The sequence below is a fragment of the Prionailurus bengalensis genome, chromosome D3, assembly GCF_016509475.1.
Source record: "Prionailurus bengalensis isolate Pbe53 chromosome D3, Fcat_Pben_1.1_paternal_pri, whole genome shotgun sequence".
NCBI classification, from domain to species: Eukaryota; Metazoa; Chordata; class Mammalia; order Carnivora; family Felidae; genus Prionailurus; species Prionailurus bengalensis.
Window position 1 is genome coordinate 18,060,012 of NC_057356.1, and position 19,520 is coordinate 18,079,531.

Sequence of the window (19,520 nt, forward strand, 5' to 3'; positions counted from 1 at the left end):
ATTGGTGAAATTGTTAAAGGCAACAATTTAGAAGAAAAAGTGCCTTTCCCTTTCGATTGCTCTTGTAGCACGTCCATTTGGGAAAATATACGTTGTCCAAGAGTCCTATAAACAACTTTTGGAAAGCTCTGTTCCTTCCAAGTTTCTCAACGGATGGCAACAGGACAGTTACGAGACGCCTCAAGAACACCCACCTCCTCTTTCTGTGGGTCTTTTTTAATCTTTGGATTCTTTATATGTAGTAAAAGCGCACCTGCCAGATCTGCCCCCAGGGGAAATTCTTTCACTGCTCGGTCAGTTGTGAGTGAACTCCCGGGTCGCTCTTAACTCTCTGCTTCCCGTGCCCCAGAGACGGGATGACGGTACGTCCTAAAACTGCGCGAATAGCCGGGACGCGGCCGCCTCCGTGCTGGCATCTGCGCCTCCTCTGCTCTGGACAAAGCTCCACTCTGGACGGTGGTTCCTAACTCCGTGGCCCATGCAGAGCTCCTGAGGTTTACAGGTGGAGCTGGGGGCTGTGTAAAAGGACAGTCCTAGCCTTGGTTTGAGAGCTGGGTTCAGAAGGAAGGGCACTGACCGTGGGGCCGCAGTCTTTCTTTCTGAGCCTTTGTAAAGTGAACAGTTAAGACTCAGTGAGCATCAAAACCCCAGCCCTTCCCACAAAAAAAGAGAAAGTTTTCAATTTTTAAAAAAACGTATCATTACAGTTGATCATCTAGTATTGTCATTTCATTACAGGTCCGTACTCTAAATTTATTGGTTTCTAGTAGCCTGATACAAAGACTGTATTGAGCACTCTCTTCCCTCTTTGGATAAGTCTCATGAATGCCTCTCAGGACCACAGGAAGTTTGAGGACACACAGTAGTATCTATGTTTTAGCTAGTTTTATTTAAACAAACAAAAAAAAGATACCAAACTCAAATGGACTCCTCGGAGTTAAGATTTGGAATCAGAGCTGTCTAAAAGGTCCCCCGAGGGAAGGCTGAGGACCATGCTCCTTCTGGTGGGGGCAGGCTGGCAGACACTTCTAGACGATGCCTGGGTGTTGGCTAAAAGCGGAAGTAGCCCAGGTGATCACCATCCCGCCTGGCCCGGCACTCACCCCCGAGGACTCCAGACTCACTACCGATTGAAAATACTGTGAAGGTTCTCCAGGCCCCGGGCATCAGGGAGAGAGGAACAGTTCGAAGCATCTGAGGCCTTCACTGCTGACGCCCCTTCCTGATTCCGTGGCAGGCCCTGGCTTTGACGCTGAACCCAGTCCACCTATTTTGCCTGGGTCTGGTGGAACAAACCCCCAGTTATGTGACCTTACGCGGCGTTGCAAAGTCGCAGCTTTCGGTCACTGCTCTCCTGCCACCGCTTACTCTTTGAAGCCTGCCACTAAAGAGACACGCTGGGCACGAAAGGGGACGATCCTCTGAATGTTTAGCTGTCAGCAGATCTTTGGCCAGAGGCCAGGGTGGGAGCCAAGGTTGTAAATGTGAATGATAATCTGTGCAGTCTCTTAACCTGACTTAAAGCTGACTTCCTCATTTCGTAAATTATTAGGCATTGAGTAGCAGCCACATCATCTTATTTCTGGCTTTAAGTTATTTACAAAGTGGCTTCTCTTGGCAAAAAACTGAAGTTAAACTAGTAGTTTATGCCATAATAACTGCTGATTTATGTATTTGCTAAAGGTACCTTTTGTATCTGCTGTGTATTATAGTAATAAAAGAATCTTTTTGTTAGGAAAAAAAAATCAACTGGTATTCTTTCATACTTGACCAATTTGATAAAGCCATCCTCTTTCGGAATCCTGCATTGCTGTGCAATAAGCCCTACGCTCGGATGAAACCTCTTCTGTGTTCCCTTTTCGGAAAGGGGATGCCAGTTCCCTCCTGGAGTAGAGAGGGAGGAGAAAATAGACTTACACACTGCTGACAAAGTTTTTACTTTTTAGTAGGCAGAATTTTGCGAAATGTCAGATTGACCCGTGGAGCTAGAATCTTCTTTCGGACGGGGAGACTGTGATACCAGTGAGTGTTGGTCGGGTGGTTCATCATAAGCAAACTTCCGTGGGCCAGCTGAAGCCTGACCACCTCCACCTTCCGGGAGGGCTGCTTCCCCCGAGAATCCTTATGCCGGAAGAAGAAATCTCTGCAGGCCCCAAAGGAGACCGAGGCTATGGGGCTCCCGGGAGCCAGTTCCCTTTCATCATCTCTGTGTTCACCGATGTGGTCACGGCCATCTTTGTACCTGCCACGAGAAAACAAGCACGATGTACAAAACGGCTCCCTCCCGGAATGTGCCAGAACGCTTGCTGTCCTACTGCGTGAAAGGTGCGAGGAGCAGCCCCCGCTCATGGTTCTGCAGGGGCGGGGGGGCCTCCTCCGGGTGCGCAGATGAGCCGCGCCTGGTCTCCATTTTACCTCTTCCTATTTGATCCCTCACCTTAAAACACACCTCACCAAAAGAAGCCACGAACACGTCTTCCACTCCTCCCAGTCTGTGTATGTAAACCAGTATAACATAAGATGGTTTCTCCCTACACTTAGACTCTGCACAGATAATCGTAAGTGCCCATCTCTGAGCTCCTGGTACCCCTCTCTCCCTCACTTCTCCAGCCACATCAGTGGGATTTCCGTTCTATACGCACCCCAAGCCCCCTCTGCTCTTCCTCCAGATGTCTGTGTGGCTCATGCCCTCTCTCCAGTTAGTCTCCAACTCCAACATCAGCATCTCGGTAAGCCCTCTGCTAACCACCTTCCCCTAAACTCAGGGTTCATAAGCAGAGCGATTCTGTCCCCCGCCCAAGGGACGCCTGGCAATGTTTGGAGACACTCTGGTGGCTGCGACTGGGAAGGGGATGCCCCTGGCATCCAGTGGGTGGAAGCCAGGGATGTTGCTCACATCCTGTGATGCACAGGGCAGTCCCAAGAGGAATCATCTGGCCTGAAACATCGGTGTCGCTGCTGAGAAACCCTGACCTAAACCCAGATCCCTTCCTCCTCGCCATTCTTTAGCAAAATCAGCCTGTTTAATTTTCTTTCAGACACTTGTCAGCATCTCGAATGATCTTGTTCAACTGTTTGTTCATCAGACAGTCCCCTCTCGCTTCCCAGGGCAGCACGGGCTCCACGAAGACTGACCGCTGGTGCTGTCCCTGCTGCACTAAGGAATTACTTGTACAAATGAGTAAAATATGGTGAAATCTAAACTCATGCCTTCAGAAGAAGAAGATTTATACAGTTCAGTCCAGCAACCTAAAGAAGAAAAAGTAAAACGCAGGTAGGACGTCACCTGTTAACGAGCACAAAGTTGAAGGTCTCTCCAGTCACCGCAGAAACACGATCCCGGACGCGCTCTAGAACTGGGATCCAGGGCTTTGGAGACAGAGTAAGGCCCGAAAACGTGTAGGTCAGCCCGGGGTTGCCATAGGTCGCCTGCTTCCTGGGCACACTGTGCCACTTCCCAAACACCTGGACCCTGGCCAGCGCGCCTGTGCAGACAGAACATGGCAGCTCAGGAGGGCAGGCAGGTGAGGACCCCACACGTTTGCTCCCGGAGTATTCAGGATCAAAAGTAACTAAGTCAGGAAGTAACATTTAGTCTCCTGACCAAGGACAAAACTCCCCGTTGCTAGCCCAAAATGTTCACGTAAGAACAGTGATTCTTGTCCTACACTTACAGAAACACGGTCTTGTCCATTTTCTTTTTTTTTTTTAATACCGTGACTTCATTGTCTTGCCTACAGTGGGAACGTATCAAGAGGCTGAAACGCAAGCAAGCTGAAGTCAGGCTGCACGCTAGGGTGATTCCGCCAACCGCGGGGACCGAGGGTGTGGAGCCCCCAAGAAGGTGAAATTAATGCAGCTGAGGCTGTAGGCTGGGGTCTCCGTGGGCCTTTCTATGCCTGCAAGTGCTCTGCCACCTTGCAGGCGTTCTCAGTGTGCGTTCGTGTCACCCGGCATCACCCGCAAACAGCCGCTAGAGCGTGGGGGAGGGGCCGGTGATCCACGTTCTCGGAAGCAACAAGGTCCTCCAGGTGATGCAGAGAACCCCCGTTGGGAGGAACTACCTGGTTATTTGCTGTGTCTCCTACGAGACCAGCTGCACCTCTGAATCACCTGGAAGCTTTCTAAAAACACCGATGCCCAGGCTGCACCCCCACCCTACTGTGATTCAGTTGGTCCCCGGTAGAACGCAGCATCTTTTTTCTTATTTTTAACCTTCCCAGATGATTCTAATCAGTGGCCAAGTAGCAAGTCACTCTCAGCATCTGCCAGCTCCCGGTGGTGGGTGGGCAAACTTTTCTCCAGTTTGTGTCCCGAGCGCCCAACAAGGTGCCTGGCCCAAGAATAGGTGTTGAATCAGTAAATGAAGTCACCCGTAACCAATGGCTCCCGAGTTCGTTATTTCTCCAAACACAGACCGCTAGTTGTATCAAACAAGTCTTCAACACATACGGTCCTCTGCTTACCTGTAAAATACTCCACTTCCCGCTCCAGCTCCTGGAAAATCTTGTCTGCTTCGGCTTTGCCAAACAGGACTGTGTAATCACAGCTCAGGCCCTCAGCCCGGATGTGCTGCCAGCTGGGGCCGGCCTGGTGGCCTGCATTCCCCGGGGTCTCCGCCTTCGGCCTTTTCCTGCCACCCTCCTGGTCCGCTTGCAGGCCTGCTGGACCTTCTCCGCTCGCCTCTCGCTCCCTCTTTCCGAAAAGGTCCCCTAACGCCCCTTTCACCAGGAATCTGTCCATCCTGTCTCCACGAAGCAAAGACCTGGGCGCCGGAGGCAGGGCAGAGAGAGAGATTGCCCAGGCTCCGTCCCAGATCCAAAAATCGGCTTGGTGGAGAAGTGGTCCCACTGCATTTCTCCGCGGTGCTTTCAAGTTCCCACTTTTAACACCATGTTCTAGAACAGAAGTAGAGGATGTTGAAGTTGGAAGGGTCCCTCAGGATGTCCTGGGTCTCCCACACCTGGCTATGAATCACAATCTGCTTGCAAAACCCCCAAAGCCTGCATTCCACCCCCAAGCACCTGACCTTATAAAGAAAGGACGCCTTTCCTGGGACGCCTGGAGAGGTGAAGGGGTTCGCCTAAAGTCACTCAGAAAAGCAGATTCCCTGTCTCCTTTTCACCCACTGCTGACCGGCCCTCCGACGCCACTACCCCCTCGGGTAAGCATAGCGATCCTCAAATGGCTACGATTCAGAGTCTGAATGTAAAACAGTTAAGCGTGACCACCCGCACACCCAACTCCAAAAGAACTGCCCGTGCGTGGGGCCAGGGGGAGGCGAGGGCGCCCTGAGAAACCCCAGAGAGCAACCGCGCCGCCCTGAGCCCTGCAAACACCGGAGCCAGGGCTGTCGGGAAGCGGACGACACCCGCGCCGCACCACTGCTTCCGGGCGCATTTCGGCGCCGGCTGGGAAATGCAGGCGCCTACAAACAGTATGGTGGCGGCTTCCTGGCGCCACCTGCTGGCCTTCTGGGCGCGCGACACTCACTGCCGGGTTTCAGCCTGACTACCTGGACTGTGCCGGCTGAGGATCCTGTGTGGTTTGGGAGCAGCTGTTGGGTGTCGCCTCTCCTCAGGGGGCCACTGGGCGTCCAGGCAGGGAGCTGGGCCACCAGGTGGGAGCACGATTCCATGGCTCCTCTATCCGTCTCCACCACCCTAGCTGTGTGGCTCCTACAGGTTGCTAAAATTCTCTGGGTTTGAATTGCTTCATCTATACAGTAAGGGCTATAAAACCTATGCCCTGAGAGCACCCTGAGGGTTATTAGATAAGATGTGTGCGAAATGCTTCTGTGCTCCAAATAAATGGTAGGTTCCGTCAGTGCTCCTAATTTTGGTTTACTCTCTGTCTCCCCCAGTGGAATGAACGAACGCTCGGGGAGACCGGAGCCCTCTTTTTGAATGATCTCGGCGCACAGTTGTGCAGGTTTCGACAAAAGCACACAGTTGTGTGACCACCAGCGCAAGGAATCTCCAGAGGCTCCCTGGGGTTCTGTCGCCCCACAAGATCCCCCCAAGCCTCTTATCAGCTCCCTTTCACCCCTGAGCTTCCAACCACCGAGGTGTTGCCTGTCCCTATAGTTTTGTCTTTTCCAGACTTTCTTAGGAAGGCTATACAATATACAGCCTTTTGGGTCTGGCCTTCCGTTTAGTCCAAAAGCTTTCAAGACGCACCCCTTGTTTGCATTGGTTGGTCGTTCCTTCGGCTAGGTAGCATTCTATTGTATGGATGCCCCACAGTTTGTTACCCACCCCACCCCACCCCATGAGGCACGTTTTTACAAATGAAGTCACCGTATCCATTCACGCATGAGCTTTTGTGCGAATGCAGATTTTAATTGCACTTGGGTGAACTGCAGGGGTGTGTGGTAAGCGTCTGGTTCACTTGATATGCAAGCTGCTGAACTGTTTCCCAAAGTGGCCGAAAGCGCAAATGAAGTTGAGTTAGGGGCTTCTCTCCTCACACACCGGGCTCCTTGCCCCAGGCGCTGGAGCACAACAGCAGTCAGATAAAAGTCCCTGCCCCCAGCAGGGTTCAATTTTGGAGGTGGAGACGAACAAGGAAATAAACAAGTATAGACAGTACAGAAGCTATAGAGTGGCCAGCTAGAAAGTGGGGGAGGAGGAGGCCTTTCAGAGGAAGGGACCTGAGACCCAAAGCTTACCAGGTTGGGGGGGGGGGGGCAGCGTGTGCAAGGCCGTACAGGCCAGGCAAGGGACAGGCTGGACTGTCCAGTGAATGTGAGAAAGACAGATTCGGCCACCTCGCAGCAGTAGGGGCTCCCGTCCGAGCAGGGAAACAGCTCTACCAGCAGCGTAACAAGCTAGGGTTAATTCTAAAACCGATTTGAAAACTATAGGAGGATTTTACCTGGGGATTACCACGTCATTTACATTTCAAAAGCATCACTCTGGCGGCAAAGAGGGGAGCGGCCAGGATGGTAGCCAGGCGACGCACAGCGGCAGTTGAATCTGGGGGTTGTTTTGGAGATAGAGCCAAGAGGCCTGTTGATGGTTTGGACGCGGGGAGGGAGGGAGGGAACAAGAAGAATCACAGGTGTACTGGGAAGAGTTTCTGGAATTTAGTCTTCAAGACCTCAATTCCAGTCTCCCCCAAATCTTATAGGTTAGGCTAAACGCAGGACCGCACTAGGCCCTAGTTTCAGACCAGTAAAGTAGGTTGTGAAAACAGGGGCGTGGACCCGGACCTAAGGGCAAAACAAATTACTATTGTAATGCTAATTTCACCCCCACTACAACCCCGTGGGGCAGGTACTTCCAGCTCCTTCCCACTGCAGAGAGGTGAAGGGACGGGCCCCAAGGCAGAGGTGTGACTGCTAAATGCAATGAATGAAAGACTAAACCGCCGAAGAAAACTCACCCTCCCGCCAGAGGCTTCCAAGCCCCACCAGGAGCCAAGGGCGTTGCTCCGCGGGCCCTCCAGCACATGCGCATTAGACCCCCACCGCCCCCTGCCCAGCCCCTCCCGATCGGAGCATGCGCGGGTCGTTTGGCGCCAATTTCGGACCGCTGCAGCCGGCGCATACCGCGGGTTCCCGGGCGGCGCGCGTTCACTCTCCCCGGCTCCGGGATGATTGGCCAGAAGACCCTCTACTCCTTCTTCTCCCCGAACCCCGCCGGGAAACGACGTACCCGCAGCCCCGAGCCGGCCGACCCAGGGACCGGCGTGGCGGCGGTAGCTGAGGAGAGCGGGGATGCGGCGGTGAGGCGCGGCGGGGACCGGGCACCGGGAGCAAGGGACCGGGAGGAGGGACCGGGGTCCCGCCCGACCGAGGGGTAACAGGGATGCACCGCTGACCCGTTAACTTGGGTCCTTAGTGTTCAAAGCCGCCTGCACGTGTTCAAAACAGCCCATGCAGTTTTCTATCGGCGGCCATTCTGAGGGGCCAGCCAATGGGGATGGATCGCGGGGCCCACGGCGCCAATCAGACGCGAGGGGGCCGCCCCGCTCGGCCCGCCGTCCAATCGGAGAGGACACGGGGCGGGAGCCCGAAGGGGTTTTGCCGCGAAAAGACCACGTGGGGACGCGGGTGGCGGGTCCGAGGGGGCGGGGCTCCTGGGTCGCGGCCTCCCAGCCCTGGTACCCCTCCGGAGGTGTCGCGGGCCTTGCTTCCTGCCTCTCTTCCAGCCGCAGTTTGGTACGCAGCCCAAAACTGGGGGCAGCGGCCTGCCTTCCCGGCTGGGCTCCCTCACTCCGTTTTTGCTGCGACTTGCCCCCTGGCGGCTGCGTCCCCGCGGATGGGCGTGCTGCGCCATGGGCCCTGGGGATGGGGGCGGCAGCTGCGGGCGCCCGGGCACGGCCCGCTGCGGCTCGTGACCAGCCTGCGCGGGGATCGCTTGCAGGCCAGCCCCGCCAAGAAGGCCCGGGCCGGACAGGAGGACCCCGGCACGCCCCCCACCTCGCCGCTGAGCCCCGAACAGTTGGTCCGCATCCAGAGGAACAAGGCCGCCGCCCTGCTCAGGCTCGCCGCGCGCAACGTGCCCGTGGGTTTCGGTGAGAGTTGGAAGAAGCACCTCAGCGCCGAGTTCGGGAAACCATATTTCATAAAGGTAAGTCTGGAGGCTGCGGGGCCCTTTTGTGTTGCTAGTACAACTTGCCGAGTCCGCGTTTGTAGGATATTGCTTCCGTAGGCTTCTGTATTCCCTCCTTCAACGTCCTTGTGAGCTACGAGAGTAAAATACACCCATGGTGTTTTGCATTTGCACGCCTTAAGAGTTTACTGTAAGATGATCGGGGTCTTTGTTAACCAGTTGGTCTGCTCTCCAGGGAAGAGTTGCAATACACCAATGGTGTTTTGCATTTGCACGCCTTAAGAGTTTACTGTAAGAAGATCGGGGTCTTTGTTAACCAGTTGGTCTGCTCTCCAGGAAAGAGTTGCGTGGTAAAATCGCAAACCCCTGACTGCGTTGACACCCGGTTCGACCTTTACAAAAAGAGGGGAGGGGTTGGCACCAAGAGGAAGTCAAAGCAGCCAGGCCCATCAACTCTGACCCAGTCGAAACAGAGGGGAAGGGTACTGACTTTGGAGTGGGACATCCTCGGTGACCCGCAAGTACAGTTGTTCCTTGCTGTTTTTCGAAAGAATTTGGATATAAAACACGGCAGGGAGCTAGGTGGTGCTTCTGTTAGCTTACACTGGAAGTTTTCTTAATGAATTCTCGTGCTTTCCGGTGAGAATCTGATTGTAAATCTAATTTGCCTTTACCTCAGCTCATGGGATTTGTTGCAGAAGAAAGAAAACATTACACCGTGTATCCACCCCCACACCAGGTCTTCACCTGGACGCAAATGTGTGACATAAGACATGTAAGTACAAGTTGTCGGTGAGTTTTAGTAAAAGGGGGGGAGGGTGAGAATCCAGTAGTCATTTGGGAATGGCCCTGGAGTTAAGGCACTGTTCATCATTGAGTGACAAATGCTGAAATGGTGAGTTTTGGGCTGGCTGTTTTGTAGCCTGTTAACTTTCTAACTTTCAGCATGTGCCACCAAGGCAGCAAAAAAGAAAAAATTATACATAGACTTTGGGTCTGTGTGCTCTAATTTTTTGGATTTTATTTAATCCTGAAAGCAGCTCCATGCCAGCATCACATCTTATTGTGGTGGCGGTGAGGAAACTGAGGCAGGAAGCGGTTAGGTCTTTTTCAGTTGGTTATTGTCCATCCACCTTGACCTGCAGGTCAGTACTCTCTTTGTCTGACCACACTGTCTTTCATAGGTGATGCTTTCAAGCTCTCCCGGCCTCAGCAATTCTGCTGCCCTTTTAACAGACCCCTTTGCTCTGGTTCATTCCGTGCAACATCTACTGACTGGCTTGGTCTGGTCACTTCAGTCTCCTGCTCAGAAGCTTGTTTATGGCTTCATACTGTATGAACGACAGAAGCTGAATATGAAAATAGCCGTGGCCTACTGCCGGGCCTGTCCTCCACCCCCAACCCTCTTGCTTCAGAGTTGGACAGTGTGACAAGAATCCTCTCTTCTGTCTTTTGAAAAACTCGATGAGTGCCATCTATGGCACCCCCTGGAAGCCTGTTACCCACTACCTTTGTGATCTGGGCTTCCTCTCCAGTACATTTAGTGTCTCTTCATGCTGGAGTACTCTCTACACCCCGCTCGGGGCTTGAGATTTTATATTTTGTTCTTATCCTGTTCCCTTCCCCGTCTTGTAAGCAAGCCAAGGGCAGGAGTGTGTGATTTGGTAAACCCTGTCTGTGTTAAATCTCATAGAAATGAGATTAGGTGAATAACCCATTTGGATAAGGCTGTCACACCTAATATTTAGCAGACTTGACAGTTTTTCACTTTAGAGCAAGAGCTTTGAATAGAGCTCCCGGTTTTCTAAAGTTAAAGAAACCAAGTCCTGTTTAATTCAGTATGAGTTGGTGCCTTGTTTGAACAGTGGGTCCTGTTTTGAATACCAGTGACCACTGTCAACAGGAAAAGGAGAACGTGACAGTTCTGTGGATCAGGTGGCTCAGTGAGTTGTCTTGACAGACGGGGAGGTTTAGTGACTCCTTCAGGGTCATCCCTTATCCAGGACCGGAACCGAAGGCTTCCCTGCTGGGACCGGCTGCTTCACGAGGGAGAATATGCTGAGGACGGAGTGCGCACCAATGGGAGGAGCAGGAGGGTCCACAGAAACTTCCCGATGTCTGAAGGTTGGGTTGTGAAGGATGTGGTGTATGTTAGGCACGAGAGAAGCTTCTGAGAAGGAACAGCAGGGCCAGAAACATGAGAATGAGGAGGTGGGCCGGCACCGGATCGAACGGACTAGCTGTATTTTAATACTGCCTGTGACAGTGACCTCATTCCTTGAAATTGCATGTTGCCACCTGCTCCAGCACCTTTGACCTTCTTCTGTTCCATCCCTCAGGATATGGGGGAACAGGCCTCTTCCTGTGTTGCTGGTAGGGAATTTGAATTGCCTCCCCTCATTGAAAAGCAATTTGTAGGGGCGCCTGGGTGGCGCAGTCGGTTAAGCGTCCGACTTCAGCCAGGTCACGATCTCACGGTCTGTGAGTTCGAGCTCCGCGTCAGGCTCTGGGCTGATGGCTCAGAGCCTGGATCCTGTTTCCGATTCTGTGTCTCCCTCTCTCTCTGTCCCTCCCCCGTTCATGCTCTGTCTCTCTCTGTCCCAAAAATAAAATAAACGTTGAAAAAAAATTAAAAAAAAAAAAAAAAAAAGAAAAGCAATTTGTAAAATACACCTGTCCTGGGACCAGCGCCTCCGCTCTTCTGAATCTGTTCCATACGTAGAGAAACGGTGTATAAGGATACACATATTAGGGTGTTTGCTGAAGTATTTTTCTTGTGACAGAAAAAAACTTAGGAAACAAGCCAACTACTTATTAGTGGCTGAGTGCTTTGGGGATTGGAGGACGCGTAAAAGGCACGATATGAGGAACAAAAATGTAGGGTGATGGCTACAATAACCCCAATTGTATAGGTCACTTTACAGCGTTGACTCAGGAGGGGATAAGGAAGAGCAGGAGGCCCCGAACCACTCTGTGTTTCTGGATGGTTGTACTTGTGCCAAGAGCACATTTTTTGAAATTTGAAAAACGAAGGGGATGAGAGAGACCTGAACCTGTTTTCGCACACTTGCGTCAGAGAAGGAGTGGGGCCTTGCAGCAGGGTGACTGAGTGAAGGCTAATTTGATAATGGAAAGTAATGGTGCCGGGTCACCCTCTCCCTTCTGGGGCTTCTTAGTTGGGTTGGAGAGCCGCCTGTCTCCTCATCATCCTTTGTACAGGTTATCAGGCAGGCAGGTGTTCGTGTAAACTGCCCATGCAACAGTATTTACTCTCTTGCCACCTGGTGTTCACAGGTGAAGGTTGTCATCCTGGGACAGGATCCATATCACGGACCCAATCAAGCCCACGGTCTCTGCTTTAGTGTTCAAAGACCCATTCCACCTCCACCCAGGTACGATTGCTTCACAGATGGCTCGGGCCCAAGTGTGATTACTTTCAGGTGTGTGCTTTGTGGATCATAAGTGCACTTGGGAGACTTCTAATAGCCATTGGAGTAGGGTTTCTCCATCTTGGTACTGTCGACATCAGGGGTTGGGTCTTTTTGCGGGACAGGTTTTGTTCTGTGCACTGAAGTGTGTTTAGTAGTGGCTTCTACCTGCTGCCCGCCCCGCCCCCCCTGCAGAACTAGAGGTGCTGGTAAAATGGCAGTGATGGGTGTCTTTGGACAGTGCCCGAAGTCCCCTGGGGTGCAAAAATGACCCCTGATTAAAAACCACTGCTTTGGAGAATTTGACGTATAAAATGTAAGAACGTAACAAATACACAAAGATCTAAAACTGGAAGCATTAATTGGGAGGGAGGTTGTAACTCCTGGGCTGATTTACTTAAATCATCCAAAGTGCTGTTCCTTAAATTCAAGCCTAAACCAAAGGAAAGGTCTTTGGCAAGGTTACCGGTTGGAGGAGTGTGATGCTTCCTCACGAATCCGCCAGGTCCGTTCGGCCCTCCCCCTCCAAGGGCTGGGGTGCAGGCTGGAATCCACGTGTATGTTGGAAGCTCCTGGATTTTCAGAATTGTGCTCGAGATCTGTTTTTTGTTTTTCTCCTGGCTTACTTTCAGTTTGGAAAACATTTATAAAGAGCTGTCTACAGACATAGATGGTTTTGTTCATCCTGGTCACGGAGATTTATCCGGGTGGGCCAAACAAGGTAAGCCACCTGCCTGGCTGCTAGATGTGTTCTGGATGGATTTCAGCACAGTCTTCCCTTGTCCTGCACTGCTTGCTTATGTTTATAAAAGAACACAGGGGGCGCCTGGGTGGCTCAGTCGGTTAAGCGGCCGACTTCGGCTCAGGTCATGATCTCACGGTCCGTGAGTTCGAGCCCCGTGTCGGGCTCTGTGCTGACAGCTCAGAGCCTGGAGCCTGTTTCCGATTCTGTGTCTCCCTCTCTCTGACCCTCCCCCGTTCATGCTTTGTCTCTCTCTGTCTCAAAAATAAATAAACGTTAAAAAAAAATTTAAAAAGAAAAAAAAAAAGAACACAGCACTGGAACGTTCTCACAGACTGACTGCATTTATACACGTCAAAATATGTGTCTCCTCTTTATCTTCCAGCCAGTGTTTTCTTTCGTGTTTTAACTGTAATTTGAAAGAGAAAAGTTTGTTCTTTCTTGTTATTTATTTTTAAGTGATCTCTACACCCAACTAGGGGCTTGAACTCACAACCCCAAGATCAAAGTTGCACGCTCCACCGACTGAGCCAGCCAGGTGCCCTTTGTAATTAATGTTTTATATTTGCTAACTTTGACCACTTGGGAGGTGACCTTACCTTTCTCATTTCAGCACTCGGGTTGTGTTTTTTCTCTGTTGAATACCATTTACAGGACTTTTTCTTTCTTCCTTTCTTTTCTTTTTCTTTTCTTCCTTTTTCTTTTCTTCCTTTCATTGGTTCTTTTCTTTCTTTCTTTCTTTTCTTTCTTTCTTGCCTAAACGTTTATTTTTGAGAGAGAATGAGAGCACAAGCTGGGAGCAGAGGATCCGAAGCAGGCTCTGTGCTGGCCACAAAAACCTCGATGCAGGGCTCCAGCTTGTGAATCGTGAGGTCATAATCTGAGCCAAAATAGAACACTTAACCAACTGAACCAAGCAGACAGCCGGCCGGACTTTCTTCCTTCCTCCCTTTCTAACAAATAAACTATAACCAGATAAGGAAAGAATATTTACCATCTGATTCTTTTTTCTTTTATTATCTTTTAATTTTTTAATGTCTATTTATTTTTGAGAGAGAGACCTAGCATAAGCAGGAGAGGGCAGAGAGACACAGACTCTGAAGCAGGCTCCGGGCTCTGAGCTGTTAGCACAGAGCCCAACGTGGGGCTTGAACTCACAAGTCTTGAGATCATGACCTGAGCCGAAGTTGGACGCTCAACCAACTGAGCCACCCAGGCGCCCCACTTGGGATAGATAGATGTTTGAAACAACCCTGATGACTGATGTAAGGCACGTTCACCGTTACAAACTTAGAAGACGTTGAAATTGCAGAGGTGAAAATAAAATGCTCTCTGGTCTTGCCCGGAGGTGCCCAGCAGTCATGTTGCATTGCTTTCTTTGGGAGCCGGTTTCAGACAGCTGTGCTGGACCCCGACACGGGAACGGTTCCACGGGCACAGCCCCTGTTGTCAGGTGTCTGGGTTTGCTCGTTTGTCTTTTCACCCGTTTCTTTGCTGTGTGTCTGTAGGTGTTCTCTTACTCAACGCAGTCCTCACCGTCCGGGCACATCAGGCTAATTCGCATAAGGAGAGAGGATGGGAGGAGTTTACGGATGCGGTCGTGTCCTGGCTAAATCACAACTCCAGCGGCCTCGTCTTCCTGCTCTGGGGCTCTTACGCTCAGAAGAAAGGCAGTGCCATCGATAGGGTATGGTTGTTGTGTTTTGTCTTTTATTTTATTTTTTTTTTTCCAACGTTTTTTATTTATTTTGGGGACAGAGAGAGACAGAGCATGAACGGGGGAGGGGCAGAGAGAGAGGGAGACACAGAATCGGAAACAGGCTCCAGGCTCCGAGCCATCAGCCCAGAGCCTGACGCGGGGCTCGAACTCACGGACCGTGAGATCGTGACCTGGCTGAAGTCGGTCGCTTAACCGACTGCGCCACCCAGGCGCCCCGTGTTTTGTCTTTTAAACACTTTAAGCCAGTTGAGAAAATCTTAGGAGTTTTCCGTTGTGTGGTCTTGGAAAACCCATGTCCTAAGATGAAGCTTATTCTCCCTAAAGACTTAAGAGTTAGGGTCAGGTTTGCCATTGAAAATTAAGCAAAATTCAGACAAATTACAAGAATGATGAATTGTGTGAGAGGAAAGCACCGGGCCAACTTCTGATTCAATAGCGTTAGTAACGCGGGCGTGGACCTGCCACATACATAGAATGACGCGGGCACCATCTGGTGCAAGCGATGCAGTAAGTGGCCAGTAAGGCCAAGGACCCCGCGACCACCGAGCCGCCCGCCCTCGGCTTCCCCCCACGTGCTCCTTCTCTGCTCTTCTCCCTCTGTTTCCAGAAGGAGCAGCGTACCTGGTGCTGAGATTAAAAGCCAGACGCCATCCTTGAACCTCTCCTTTCCCTCCCGGCCTTAAATCCTGTCCCCTTGCCTCCCCTGATGCCAGTCCTCCTCTGCTCACCGTTGACGGTGCCACCAAAGGCTTTCTGTTTCTGGGGTCTACTCCCCGCGCCTTTACGTGAACGGCAACCGAGTAGGAGTCACGCGAAGGCGCGTCTCTCTCTACAGAGGGTCTGTGTCAAGGAACCAGACGTTTTCAGGTGTTGTGAGGCAGCGCATAATAAAATCTGGCATGAGGAACTAACTGCTGAGATCTGATTCTCTAGGCAAGTAGGAAGTGTCCGTGCGAGCCGTCTCCATCTCTGCCTTGGGGAGACTGAAGGGCCGCGTGGCTCTTCATGTTTGAATCTTTATTATTGACAATGGTCCGGTTGGACGGGAGGCGCTTGTAAAAGCTTGGTCATTAGAAGCAAGCTGCGGGTCCAGCCCAGTGGCTTTCCTGAGCGCCGGGTCTGTCTGTCCCGGCTGCCGAGAAGCACGTCACGTTCGGAGCTTCCCGAGTTAACGCTCTCCTTTCCTCAGCCGGCCTCGCTGAACCTGCTCCCGCGTACTCCCCAAGGGTGGAGGGTACCGCCGGGCACTTGTCCAAACAGAAGTCCCATCCCGCACTCTCCCTCCCTCCTCCTCATCCTGCAGGTGTCAGGCCTTCAGAGCCTTTCCCCTGCTCTCAGATGCCTCCCCACCTGTCTGTGCCTGGCCCAGGCCCTCACCTGATCTTGCCGGAGTGTCCCATGGAGTCCCCCCGCCCCCATGGAAGGCCTTGCCTTGGGTGGGGTCTTGAGCACGAGCACGCCCCGGGCTGCCTCTCAGCCACAGTTCCCACACTCTCCCCCCCCCCCCCCCCCCGCCCCTTCCCTGTGTCCCGCTTCCCTGCCTGCCTTTGAATATCGTGCCTCCTCGGTCCAGAGACTTCCTTCAGAGCCCAGCATGGCTCACATTTTCAGGGCCAGGCTAGTAAGCATTTAACCTGTGTTACCTGTCAGGCTGCATCAAGACCCACGGGCCTTCTTTGTCCCTGCGAGGCATCTCCACAAGTCGGGCACTCTTCTTCCCCGTTTACAGATGAAGACTGAAGTGCGGGCTGGACTCCTTGACTTCTCTGGGGCCACACGACACGGCAGTCAGAACTTGAACCCAGGCCATCTGGCTCCCGGCTCCGTGTTTTTTTGTTTTGTTTTTATATAAGTAATATTTATCCCCAATGTGAGGCTTGAACCCCCGACCCTGACATCGGGGGTCACGTGCTCTTCTGACTGAGCCAGCCAGGTGCCCCTTCAGGCTCCGGTTCTTAACCACGCTGCGCTGCCTGGCTTTAATTATGGCCCCTCCCGGATGGAGGTGTTTGAAGGCAGGGATGTTGTGAAAACACTTGTGAAGTAGCATTTATTTATTTTTAATATTTTTATTTTTGCCGGAGCGTGGATGGGGGAGGGGCAGAGAGAGGAGGGGCAGAGGATCTGAAGCGGGCTCGGTGCTGACAGCCGAAAGCCTGATGCCGGGGATTGAACTCGGGAACCATGAGATCATGACCTGAGCCAAAGTTGGATGCTCAACCCACTGAGTGCCCCAAGTGCCCCGAGGTTTTTATTTACATACAGAAAAGAAGCAAGAAAACAAACGTCCCTGGTCTTCCTGCTCCATTAACTAGAGTTGACATTTAAAAAATCAAAGTGTTCTGTTTTTGTTGACAGTTCAGGTAATACAGGAAAGTGTAAAACAGAAAGTAGATAAATGCCTTCCACTATTTCTTTTCCCTAAAGGAACTATAATTAGTGTCTTAGATATTTTCCCAAAAAAACCTTTTTGTGTAATTATCCCTTTTTTCTTCTACTTGCGATATTTAGGTCTTTCCGCATCAGCCCACTAGCTCAACCTTGTTCTTCTGATATCCTCGTGGTGTCCCCTTGTAAGTTCAGGGAAGCGTTTGCAGCCAGTTGCCTAACCCTGCGTTTATGATGTGAGGTCTTCCTGACCTAAGCCGTGGAACCTCCTGCCTTCATCTCCACGTGGGTCTATACCCTGTGGGGTCCGTTGGCAAACGTACTCTTAGCAGTGGGATCGCTAGATCCTAAGATACGGGCACTTGACTGCTGCGTAGGCGGTGCCTCCGGTCCCAGACGTGCCGACTTTGATTCTCTCGTTCTCTTTCAGAAACGTCACCATGTGCTGCAGACTGCTCACCCCTCCCCGTTGTCGGTGTACAGAGGGTTCTTTGGATGTAGACACTTCTCTAAAACCAATGAGTTGCTGCAGAAGTCTGGCAAGGAGCCCATCAACTGGAAGGATCTGTGACCCTAAACTGGGGAGGCTGTCCCTGGGTCGTCTTTTAGAAGCTGCTAGTGAAGTTACTCGCCAAGAGTGGCAGCAAAGGCTCTACTCTGGGACCTTATGTCTGTCTTTGCAACACGCCTTTGGACTAAAATATACCTTCACGGTATTTGGGAGAGAGAGGCGGTCAAATACTCCAGACCACCGCTCTCTGTGTCACCTTTATGGTAAAAGGGGACAGGAAACAGAAGCACCTGTGGTACAGCCAATTGTTACTTTAGTTGGACTTCAGGTTGTAAAGTGTTGGGTGTGTTTATTTAGCAAGGCCCTCCTTTGCCCAGCTTGGCTTTCCGTTCTTGGCCAAGTACACTGCTCCCCGCATCCTTCTGAGAGCCCCGTGGCCCCTCCTTGCAGGAAGCAGGACATTTTGCAAGTGCCCAGAAATTTGGGGCTGAAAGTTCTTGAGGACTGATCTCTGAGTGAGCCTTCAACAGATAGGGAGAGGGAAGTGAACTGGGGCTTGTTTTCTAGTTACTCTATGGGTGTTCCTAGGAATAAACAGTGGAAGTTGAACTGGAAGAAAGAGAAAGGGGAGTTATTTTGGGTTTGTTTTTTTTTTTTTCTTTTTTAAAGAGAAAATGCTTTTCTTCTCTGGAGTATCTCGAGTTGGGGGATTTTAGGAAGCACAGAGTGCCAATTGTTTTTTTTATGGACTGAAATCACATGGGGATTTTTTTTTTTCAACACTGGTAAATTTTGCTGTTTTAAAAATACTTCTGCAGATGTATATATATATATATTTTTTAATCCTTTGTCGGGTGTCGGGGAGACCGTCTTTTATTAGGTCTGTATCCGTCCTACATCCTGTTAGAGATGCTGTTGCTGTGTTAGTTGGGGGAAAGGGGGCTTTAACTCCGAGTGAGCTTGGCAATAAAAAGATAGTTGAAGTTTCACTCCGTGCCCAGTGCCCTTTCTGTCAGCTCCCTCGGGCCGGGCCGGGCCGGGCCGGGCAGGGATTTGGCGGGTGGGATCACGGCAGCAACCTTTGTGGGCAGGAAGTGCTGCCCCCTCCCACCCTTCCGCCCCGCCCCTCGGATGGAGCCGCCCACCTCTCCAGGCAGGGTAAGCCCTGGGCGGGTTCCCGGGAGGGTCACCGTCCGCTGGGCCTCACCCCAGCCGGGAGATGGAGATGGGGCCGGGGCCGTACGTACGCGGTCAGGAACTGCGGAGACCCTAAAGAGGCCGAATGGGGCCGGAAAAGCGTTTCTCCGGGGATCGTGGCTGCGAGTCCTGCCAAGCCTTGGGACAGCGCAAGGGGAGCTCCCCCACCCCCATCCCGTTAGTGTTTGCAGACTCTTCCCTGGGACTCTGGACTGGAGGTGTGAGGCTAGGGCACTAGGAAGAAGCCCTGATGGCCCACTGACCTGCCAGCACTTGGCTGGGAGTCAGGGTGGAGGGTGGACCCTCACGTTCAAAGCCTGGACTCCCCTGGTGTCTGATGAAGAAGGAAGCCAGAAGGGCCTGGTTAACACGTGCTAGTATTTAAGTGGGCGAGAACGCATCCAGTGCTAACGGCCCCACCTCCTCTCTGGTAGGGATTTGGAAACCTTTTGCTCAAGAACATTGCTTCCCATCTAGGCCTTCGTTTTCTAAACGGTTCAGAAGGAGGGTATGTGATCCCACACTGCCATGGGCAAGCAGGCTTTCAACAGAAGGAAGATCCAGAACCAAGATGCATTCTCAGTTTGCCCTCTGGTAACTTGGGGGGGAGTGGGGGGCGGCTCCCTTATCCAAGTGAGGAATGAAGAGGTGATATTTCTACATCAGTTAGGCTTTGATGCTTGGCTCCCGACACAATGCTGTCCATAGGGGAGAGGCGGTGAACTCTGGGTTACTGTAAATCATTCAAAAAGTGAACTCGTTTGCTTTTTCTTGTTTAATAGTGAGCCTTAGACATCTAGTGATACTTTATTTTTTAAAAAAATTTTTTTTTAACGTTTTATTTATTTTTGAGACAGAGAGAGACAGAGCATGAACGGGGGAGGGGCAGAGAGAGAGGGAGACACCGAGCTGGAAGCAGGCTCCAGGCTCTGAGCCATCAGCCCAGAGCCCGACGCCGGGCTCGAACTCACGGAGT

General features: G+C 51.8%; 2 protein-coding genes across 5 annotated transcripts; one reads left to right on the plus strand and one right to left on the minus strand.

The window, feature by feature from the left end:
* Positions 1-870: 870 nt before the first annotated feature.
* Positions 871-7,435, minus strand: ALKBH2 (alkB homolog 2, alpha-ketoglutarate dependent dioxygenase). 2 transcript variants are annotated; one of them, XM_043557832.1, is made up of 4 exons: positions 7,387-7,435; positions 4,467-4,898; positions 3,287-3,485; positions 871-2,242 (listed from the first exon to the last, which is right to left on the minus strand). In XM_043557832.1, exons 2-4 carry the CDS (start codon positions 4,741-4,743, stop codon positions 1,936-1,938), a joined length of 783 nt encoding a protein of 260 aa, XP_043413767.1. In that variant the 5' UTR covers positions 4,744-4,898; positions 7,387-7,435; the 3' UTR covers positions 871-1,935. The 2 variants fall into 2 exon arrangements, with proteins under 2 accessions (XP_043413767.1, XP_043413766.1); XM_043557831.1 differs by lacking the exon at positions 7,387-7,435 and adding an exon at positions 5,030-5,375.
* Positions 7,436-7,502: 67 nt separating this feature from the next.
* Positions 7,503-18,336, plus strand: UNG (uracil DNA glycosylase). 3 transcript variants are annotated; one of them, XM_043557836.1, is made up of 7 exons: positions 7,519-7,728; positions 8,370-8,576; positions 9,238-9,333; positions 11,853-11,950; positions 12,619-12,707; positions 14,237-14,415; positions 17,267-18,336. In XM_043557836.1, exons 1-7 carry the CDS (start codon positions 7,597-7,599, stop codon positions 17,405-17,407), a joined length of 942 nt encoding a protein of 313 aa, XP_043413771.1. In that variant the 5' UTR covers positions 7,519-7,596; the 3' UTR covers positions 17,408-18,336. The 3 variants fall into 3 exon arrangements, with proteins under 3 accessions (XP_043413769.1, XP_043413771.1, XP_043413770.1); XM_043557835.1 differs by lacking the exon at positions 7,519-7,728 and adding an exon at positions 7,865-8,164; XM_043557834.1 differs by having other exon boundaries at positions 7,503-8,576.
* The last annotated feature ends 1,184 nt before the right edge of the window (positions 18,337-19,520 follow it).

Bases quoted from the DNA above. Each gene is read 5' to 3' on its own strand.
- ALKBH2 (XM_043557832.1), bottom strand. From the start codon at position 4,743: ATGGACAGATTCCTGGTGAAAGGGGCGTTAGGGGACCTTTTCGGAAAG. The intron at 3,486-4,466 runs GTAAGCAGAGGA...CTGTCTGCACAG, and splicing joins GGAAGTGGAGTATTTTACAG to GCGCGCTGGCCAGGGTCCAG. The intron at 2,243-3,286 runs GTGACGTCCTAC...TTCTCGTGGCAG, and splicing joins AACTTTGTGCTCGTTAACAG to GTACAAAGATGGCCGTGACC.
- UNG (XM_043557834.1), top strand. From the start codon at position 7,920: ATGGGGATGGATCGCGGGGCCCACGGCGCCAATCAGACGCGAGGGGGC. The intron at 11,951-12,618 runs GTACGATTGCTT...GCTTACTTTCAG, and splicing joins CCCATTCCACCTCCACCCAG to TTTGGAAAACATTTATAAAG. The intron at 12,708-14,236 runs GTAAGCCACCTG...GTGTGTCTGTAG, and splicing joins ATCCGGGTGGGCCAAACAAG to GTGTTCTCTTACTCAACGCA.